Raw genomic sequence first — 9620 nt, 5'->3', positions numbered from 1 at the left:
AACGAGTACGTAATCTAATTAATTACTTTTCCCATCGTTACAACGCCGTTGCCGTTACTGAGAATGTGAAGTGGCGCGTTACTACAGTTCGGTTGAATGAAACGCAAGGTGGTTCCGGCCACACATCAGCTGCCTCAGGACAGGGCTACAGAAATGACGGTTAGAGGGGAAAAGGCTTTATGCACAGCTCCACTGCTCCTGATTCCAGGTGTCTGACCATTACTGAGGTCAGAGTCAGAGACACACCTGGATTAATCAGTTTGTCCAATAATGTAAGACAGGAAATAAAGGGGCTGGTTTAAGTTCAGGAAGTAGGGGAGCTGTGCATAAAGCCTATTCAATCAACCTTTATTTAGTGGGAGCATTGGAAAAAAAAAAAAAAAAATTTTAAAGTAGCCTAACGAAAAAGTTACTTTCTCAGTAACGCATTACTTTTTCAGTAACTGAGTTACTTTTTAAATGAAGTAACTAGTAACTGTAACTAGTTACTATTTTTCAGTAACTTGCACAACACTGCTGGTGACAGACATGTAGAGACTGAACTGTCTGTTCAACAGTGAGAAGGTTTCTGTGACAGGAGGAGACTCTGATTCACTCAACACAGACTCACTGAGGAACCAGGGCTGGGCCTAAAGAATCCAAACCCAGGATAGAGAGGTTGAGTGAAGGTGGTGTTGAAGGTGTAGATGTGGATCAGTGAGTCAGAGGAGACTCTGTAGAAGGACAGAGAGCCAGCAGGACAGTCCACATACACTGCTACTCTGTTAGAGACAGAGGAGGAGGAGGAGGAGGAGGAGGAGGAGGAGGAGGTGATAGGTATCGATCTGTTATTGTGCCACACGTAGTAACGATCATCATCAGAGCATCTCAGAATCCAGGACTGATCGTTCAGTCCAAAGACACAGTCATCACTGTTTCCTTTCCTTCTGATTCCTCTGTAACTCACTGATATAAGAACCCATCCTCTCCACTCGACCTCCCAGTAGCAGCGACCAGTCAGACCAGTTGAACACAGCAGCTGAGGCCAGTGGTCAAATCTGTCTGGATGATCAGGATATGACTGATGCTCCTCCACCCATGTCACCTTCCTGTTGTTGTCAGACAGTTTGATCTTTGTGTTCACTGTGTTTGTGTCGATTGTGAGTGGACAGGAATCTGATGGAGAGAACAAGACACAGCTGCAGTTATTGATCATGTGATCAGTTATTGACAGTTTGATGAAGACTCATGAGGTCAGTGATGTGACAGTGTGAAGATGGTTGAATGTGCTGCTCAAAGTAAAAACAGACTTACACTTCCTCAGACCTGGTGTCAACCATGGGACTCCAGCAGGCTCCACCCTGAAAGGAGGAGGGGGGTCAGAGCAGCACCTTCTCTGTCAGCATGCACACAAGGACATTACATGGCTCTCACACACACACTGTTTTATCACTGTGTTCACATGGAGGCTTGTATGTATGGATGAGCATTGAGCACAGAGAAGAAGGAGCTGGAGTCTCTCACTCTCTGACTCTCAAACTGCACAAACACACATCACAGCAAATAAGATGAAGACACAACAGGTGGAGCTGACCAGCCCAGATATCCCACAATGCACCAAGAAAGGAGGAGGAGGAGGAGGAGAAGAAGAAGAAGACAGTCTGAAAACAGCTGTTTGATCACACACACATTCAGCCACAACACTGATTATTACACTGTTCACTACACTAATTTTATTCTGATTGACAGCTCCAGGCCTCTGGACAGTGATGACATCTGGATGTCACACTTGTGATACTGACGCCGGCGCATTTGGAGGGACCAGAAAGAGGAGCTTCCGTTACAAACAAGCTTGAAATATACAAGACGGACATTACATACTATGGAGGTATTTGGATGTTTTTTGGTGTGTCTTTTTGTTACGAAGACAGTTGGTATCCATTTGCAACCGTTATATTGACATGCACTGCTACGCCGAGACCCCCTGTAACTCAGAGAAGCCACAGATAACTCTGAAACTTCTCCCAGCCCTTAGTCGACATGAGGGTGAGTAGATAATGAGTGAAATTTCAATTTTGAGTGAACTATTCCTTTAATGAGAATCTCACCAAAAAGAATGCAGACATCGCCAGGAAAGCACGACAGCTGGCACAGAGGCCTCCTACTGAAACTCACAAAGGTGCTCCCTGCCTGGGCAACAGCAACCATCAAAACCCTCTTGACCAACCGGAATTTTAGAGTTCACCTTGGAGAGAACACCAGCGCATGGAGAACACAGAAAAACGGGCTCCCTCAAGGCTCAGTTCTAGCCCCAACACTGTTTAACCTCTACACTAATGACCTAACCAGCACCGAATCCCGCAAATTCATCTACGCAGATGACATCTGTCTGGCACTCCAAGCACCAGACTTTGATCAACTGGAACAAGTGCTCACAGAAGACCTCACCAAACTGGACCAGTACTGTAAGACTTGGCAGGTTAAAACCAAGCCCAGCAAAAACAGTTTACAGTGCATTCCATCTCCACAACGCAAAAGCTGCCAGAGAACTTAACATCCACCTGAGCGGGCTCCCACTCAAGCATGTCCCAAATCCAACCTACCTTGGAGTGACCCTTGACAGGACCCTTTCCTTCAAGGATCACTTAAAAGGAACGGCAGCCAAGGTGAAGTCCAGGAACAACTTGCGCAGCAAGCTTGTTGGTGCAAAATGGGGCGCTTCAACGTCCACACTTCGGACCTCATCACTGGCCCTTGCATATTCAGCAGCAAAATATTGTGCCCCTGTATGGTCCAGGTCATCCCACACACACCACGTGGACACCCAGCTTAACACAACCATGCGAATCATTACCGAAACAATACGCTCAACACCACTCCCCTGGCTCCCCGTCCTATCTAACATCGCACCCCCACACATCCGGCGAGTAGCATCCACTCAAAAGATGCTTCAAAAGGTTGAAAACTCCCCCCATCTACCAATCCATGAAGACATCTTTAACCCACCCACTGCTCGACTCCCATCCAGACGTCCTGTCTGGAAGAACATTCCACCAGCTGACTTCACCAGCCAATCAGCCTGGAAAAAGGAATGGGCATCCAAGGAGGTCCCTAATAAACACCTGGTGTCAGACCCTACTCAACAGGTCCCCGGCACCGACCTCCCAGGGAGACAGTGGTCAACCCTCAACAGGTTCAGGACTGGACATGGCTCGTGCTTGGCCAGCCTTCACAGATGGGGCAGTGGCCCTAGCCCACTTGTGGAGAGGAGCAGACCATGGAACACATCATTGAAGCTTGCCCTCTCCAACGACTGAGAGGAGGACTGGTCACCCTCCACACAGCAAATCAGGAGGCAACTGCTTGGCTGAAAGACTTTGCATTCGCTAAATAAATAAAAACAGCCCCCCCCCCCCCCCCCCCCCCCCTTTATGTATTTGTAACAACTTGTAACAACTCATTCTAAGGTACGAGAAAGCTTTCATTTGTATGTGGGTGTGATTCGACTTAAGTGAAATATGTATTTATGAAAGCAATATTTGATTTTTGCTAATAAAAAGCCAAATAAGTTACATATTAGGGCTTTAAATGATCAAAACTCAGAAAGTAAGAATTTGCACTATTGTTTAAGGGAAACATTTATATTTTAGGCATAGATTCAACAACCACCTGTGATCTACCTGTTAGCGAGCCTCCATCTATGACATCCTTTAATTTAGTCACATTGTGAAATGAATGCCACTGTAACCACAGTGAAGTCATCCACATGCTCACTAGACCCTATTCCAACTAAACTTTTTAAATCCAGTCTTTTGTGCCTCTCTAATGACACTACCAGAATTGTCAACACTTCTCTACAGTCTGGTATTTTCCCTGCTGCTTTTAAAACAGCCACGGTGAAACCTTTGCTCAAGAAACCTGACCTCGACACTAGCGACCAATTACAGGCCTATTTCAAATCTTCCTTTTATCGATAAACTGTCATAGGAAATTGTTTTTAATCAAATATTTAGTCATCTTAATCATTTATTGGATTTCAATCTGGCTATTGCACTAACCACAGTACAGAAACTGCCTTATTAAAAGTAGTTAATGACTTAAGAATCACAGCTGATTGGAATAATGTTGCTGTCCTCTGTCATCTTTGTTAGCCTAGGTGATTCTGTTTCACAGACGTTTGATATTGTTTGATATTGAGTATGGTGTACCTCAGGGGACCATCCTTGCTCTGATCCTCTTTTCTTTATATATGCTCCCTTAGTATTCATAATGTACATAATCATTGCAGATGATATGCAGTTATATGTATATCTCTGTTTCATCAGGAGACCCTGGTGTGTTAAACAGTCTATTTTTCCTGTTTTACAGGATGAACTTTTTTTTTAACTAAACGAGCAGAAAACAGATCTTAATTGTATTTGCCAATTTAACAGAGTTGCAAAAATATCTTTTTTTTTACCTTAGAAACATTGCAAAAATTAGACATTTTTTAACTCATTGAGTGCCGCGCTCCTTTCCAAAGTTTTATTCAAGTGTACCAGCGATTTAAACCATTTTTGACTATTTTTGTAGAGCCTCAAGCTAAACATGACTGGTTTTCACCAAAATCCCTGCTTTTTTTCTAGAAAAGGAGATACAGCGTCTTTTATGAAAGGTGCTCTGTTTGTGTCTGTCGCTCTTCTGACACTTGCATTTCTGGATCAAAGGGCTTGTGTAAGATAAATATATACAACAATTGTTGTTCTATTCACAAAATCACCATCGGGGGCGGGGGGGGTGGCGCCACTAATCAACAATAACACAGATGCACCGTGCCGTGTCACAGCCTCTCGCCGCGGAATGTGATGGTCTCTGGGCCACAGCAGGTCGGGAACACCGGCCCCACCGGTGGTCGCGGTCCTTCTGTGGTACGGGTCGGTGATGCCGGTCTGCTTTGGCCAAGAGACCATCACATTTTACCGCGGGAGGACACGGTGTTGCTCAAGATGAAGACCGGGCGGGACTGTCGGCTGAGAGCTTCCTGTTTCGGCTCCGAGCTGCTGGAGGCTCACGGGTGGAAGCAGGGAGTGGCTGCGCTGCATCCACATGCATAACTCGGTTTGCAAAAGCCCAGTTATGATAAAAACTTCCAGATCGTGAGCTGTCATGAGTTTTTGATCGTCATCTATTTCAGTTCTGCTCGTCGTAGAGTCCCCAAAGTTACACATAAGGTGTGTTAAAGTGTCTATTTTCATAATTTTAAAAAAACTGTAAAATTATGTTTTTGGCACTCAACGCATGGGAACGAAAAACGTAAAATTACGTGGTTGGCACTCAATGAATTAAGTCAGGATGATGCTGAAACACTTGTACATGCTTTTATCACTAGCCATTTGGACTACTGCAATTCCTTTTTTACTGGTCTCCCTAGAAAATCACTAAAGAATCTACAAGTTATTCAGAACGCTGCAGCCAAGAATTTAACTAATACAAAAAAAAGATATCACATTAGTCCTCAGCTTGCATCATTGCACTGGTTGCTTGTTTCTTATAGTATTGATTTTAAAGTTCTTTTACTAACTTATAAAGCCTTAAATAACTTAGCATCATCTTATATCAGCGATTGCCTTAATTCTTATGCCCCAACAAGAACTCTCAGATCCTCCACTGCCCGTCTTCTAGTTGTTCCCAAGATGTCCCACAAGAGAACTGGTGAAGCTGCTTTTTGTTTTAATGGCCCTAAATTATGGAACACTCTCCCTTTAGATCTGAGAATAGCAGACTCCTAAGCTATTTTTAAAAAGAAATTGAAAACCTATCTTTTTAATTTGGCTTTTAATACGGGTTGATTTTTTTTTTTATCACTGTTATTGTTTTGTTTTGTTGATGTTGTTTAAATTGATGTGTTAATTTTAACTGTTGTTTTGTTGTTTCTGATATTGCTTTTGTGGCAAGGTGAAGAGGGCCCGGGCGGGGATTGAACCCACACATTGACCACCACTGTCACATCTCTCCCCCTCTTTTCACAAGCACGTCCTCGTGCTTCCGCGCAGGCTGCCACAGGATGGATCCACTACATGGATTAAGAATCCATGGACCCACCCCTAGTGCTACATGGATCCTGCCAACAACGCCAGAATGTGGCAAGGTGAAGAGGGCCCGGGCGGGGATTGAACCCACACCTCCCGGGTCACGTGCGCTTGCCAGTCACCCAAAGGGACATCCCTTTGGCCAAGTAGCCAGGGCACATGATCAATTGGAGGCATAGTGACAGGAACCTCAACTGTCACACTTTGTTCAAGCACTTTGCGGTGCATTTGGACATGAAAGGTGCTCTTTAAATAAAAGTCTGTTATTATTATTGTTGTTGTTGTTGTTGTTATTATTGTTATTATTATTATTACCTGAGAAAGTCCAGTCTCCAGTCTGGATCCTCCAGTCCAGCAGACAGCAGCTTCACTCCTGAGGCTCCTGGATGATTGTAGCTCAGGTCCAGCTCTCTCAGATGGGAGGGGTTGGAGCTCAGAGCTGAGGCCAGAGAAGCACAGCCCTCCTCTGTGACCAGACATCCTGACAGACTGAACACACACAACACACAGGAACCCTCTGTCAACACCTGCTGCTGTGTTCAAGTGTCATCAGATAAACAGCTGGATGGATCCTCACCTGAGAGTCTCCAGTCTACAGTGTGGACTCTCCAGTCCACCAAACAGCAGCTTCACTCCTGAGTCCTGCATGTTGTTGTTACTCAGGTCCAGGTGTCTCAGACTAGAGGACTGGGAGCTGAGGACTGAGGACAGAGCTTCACAGCTTCTCTCTGAGAGGTTACAGCTGCTCAGTCTGAAGAGATGATCATGAGGAATTAAAGAAGAAAGGAGTTTATTATCTGTTATGTTGAAAGACAGAAGGGTTTTATATAATGATGAATAAATCCAACTCTCTCTACACTTACAGAGCTTTGTTAGAGGCTTTGACCACTGGCAGCAGCCTCAGAAGAGCTTCCTCTGAAGCAGAGTATTTCTTCAGGTCAAACTCGTCCAGATCTTCTACTGATGACAGTAAGATGAAGACCAGAGCCGACCATTGAGCAGGAGACAGTTTATCTGTGGAGAGACGTCCTGATCTCAGGGAGTGTTGGATCTCCTCCTCTAAAGAACGATCATTCAGTTCATTCAGACAGTGGAACAGGTTGATGCTTTTCTCTGCAGAGGGAATCTCTACAATCTTCTTCTTGATGTACTGGACTGTTTCCTGATTGGACTGTGAGTCACTTCCTGTCTTTGTCATCAGACCTAGTAGGAGATTCTGATTGGTCTTGAGTGAAAGACCCAGGAGGAAGCGGAGGAACAAGTCCAGGTGTCCATTTGGACTCTGTAAGGCCTCGTCCACAGCGCTCTGGTAGAAGTTTGTCTCTGCAGATTTGACTCCTGTTGTTTCAGTCTTCTTGGAGGTTGTTTGTTGTTGTGACATCAGGTTGAGTCCAGAGTTGATGAAGGTCAGATGGACATGAAGAGCAGCCAGAAACTCCTGAACACTCAGATGGACGAAGCAGAACACTGTGTCCTGGTACAGGCCTCTCTCCTCTTTAAAGATCTGTGTGAACACTCCTGAGTACACTGAGGCTGCTCTGATATCGATGCCACACTCTGTCAGGTCTGATTCATAGAAGATCAGGTTTCCTTTCTGCAGTTGCTCAAAAGCCAGTTTTCCCAGAGACTCAATCATCTTCCTGCTCTCTGGACTCCAGTGTGGATCTGTCTCAGCTCCTCCATCATACTTGACCTTCTTCAGTTTTAGATGAACCACCAGGTAGTGGATGTACATCTCAGTCAGGGTCTTGGGCAGCTCTCCTCCCTCTCTGGTCTTCAACAGCTCCTCCAGAACTGTAGCAGTGATCCAGCAGAAGACTGGGATGTGGCACATTATGTGGAGGCTTCGTGATGTCTTGATGTGGGAGATGATCTTTCTGGCCTGCTGCCCATCTCTGAACCTCTTCCTGAAGTACTCCTCCTTCTGTGGGTCAGTGAACCCTCTGACCTCTGTCACCATGTCAATACACTCAGGAGGGATCTGATTGGCTGCTGCAGGTCGTGTGGTTATCCAGAGGCGAGCAGAGGGAAGCAGTTTCCCCCTGATGAGGTTGGTCAGCAGCACATCCACTGAGGTGGACTCTGTCACATCAGTCAGGATCTCAGTGTTGTGGAAGTCCAGAGGAAGTCGACACTCGTCCAGACCATCAAAGATGAAGACGACCTGTAACTGATCAAACCTGCAGATTCCTGCTTCTCTGGTTTCAGAGAAGAAGTGATGAACAAGTTCCACCAAGCTGAACTTTTTCTCTTTCAGCACATTCAGCTCTCTGAAGGTGAAGGGAAATGTGAAGTGTATGTCCTGGTTGTCTTTGTCTTCAGCCCAGTCCAGTGTGAACTTCTGTGTTAAGACAGTTTTCCCAATGCCAGCCACTCCCTTTGTCATCACTCTTCTGATTGGTCGGTCTCTTCCAGGTGGGGCTTTAAAGATGTCTTCTTGTCTGATGGTTGTTTCTGGTCTGTCTGGTTTCCTGGATGCTGTTTCAATCTGTCTGACCTCATGTTCATCATTGACCCCTCCAGCCCCTCCCTCTGTGATGTAGAGCTCTGTGTAGATCTGGTTCAGAAGGGTTGGGTTTCCTGCTTTAGAGATCCCCTCAAACACACACTGGAACTTCTTCTTCAGGACAGATTTGAGTTTACGTCCACAAACTGGACCAGGAGTTCCTGAATAAACAAAAACACAGTAAAATTCATAAAGAAAATATAACATTTTAATTCCTCTAAATAAAGACTACATGAACATGTTTCCTCCATGTGTTGATGTCCATGAATGTCTCATTTGTCTCTCTTACTGCTCTGCAGACGCTCAGCCAGCTCCTCCTGCTTCATCCTCCTCAGGAAGTTCACTGTGATCTTCACAAATGCCTCTCTGCTGCTCCTCCTCTGCTCTTCATCCTCACCATCCAACACCTCCTCATCCTCCCTCTGACTCCCTGAGCATTCTGGGTAATCTGGACTCAAAGCCTTGTGCATCTTCTTTAGCTCGTTCTTGACAAAAGTGACCATGTTTTCCTCCAGAAGCTGGAACAGAAACTGTATGAGTGACAGCATCAAACTAAAACCATGGAGCCAAACATCAGATCCAAGTTGGACAGACTGACAATCCACTGGTGTCAAAGTGTAGCATGGAGATGATGGTGAACACAACAGATGTAACAGCAGCTGTTGGACATGACCTCACCATAAATATGGAGTCCAGGTGTGTTTGATGCTGCTGGGCAGACTGACCACTGGGAACCTCTGAGCTCTCCTGGTCCACTCTGTGGAGGAATCAGTGTCAAGTCAACATCAGTACAGAGAGATAATACAAGATGGACTTATGTCCCCTGTCTGTCTGCCCCCTGTCTGTTGTGAACGTCCATTCACAACAGACAGAGACACTTTGGTTTCAGACTTGGTCCTACAACATGTCGTACAAACTGGTTCTTTTCTACAATAACCTGAGTCTGACTGTCAGTTACAGCTTACGTCTGATCAGCTGATCCACTTCCCCCTTTAAAGGTAATATAAAAGTTCTTTGACCCGTCGCTCTTTAAAGACAGACAGCTGGGTTCAGGAGAGTCTGGTCTC

At 45.4% G+C, this 9620-nt stretch overlaps 1 protein-coding gene across 1 annotated transcript; it reads right to left on the bottom strand.

Moving 5' to 3' along the window:
- Positions 1-552: 552 nt before the first annotated feature.
- On the bottom strand, positions 553-9066 carry LOC146976663 (protein NLRC3-like). Its single transcript, XM_085796581.1, has 6 exons — positions 8843-9066; positions 6911-8714; positions 6625-6798; positions 6363-6536; positions 1294-1340; positions 553-1155 (listed from the first exon to the last, which is right to left on the bottom strand). The coding sequence occupies exons 1-6, from the start codon at positions 9054-9056 to the stop codon at positions 596-598; spliced, it is 2973 nt and encodes a 990-aa protein (XP_085652707.1). The 5' UTR covers positions 9057-9066; the 3' UTR covers positions 553-595.
- Positions 9067-9620: the final 554 nt, after the last annotated feature.

Source organism: Trachurus japonicus, chromosome 13 (assembly GCF_045865225.1).
Source record: "Trachurus japonicus isolate A0001 chromosome 13, Traja_1.0".
Lineage (NCBI taxonomy): Eukaryota > Metazoa > Chordata > Actinopteri > Carangiformes > Carangidae > Trachurus > Trachurus japonicus.
This window is presented reverse-complemented; position numbering and strand designations above follow the sequence as displayed.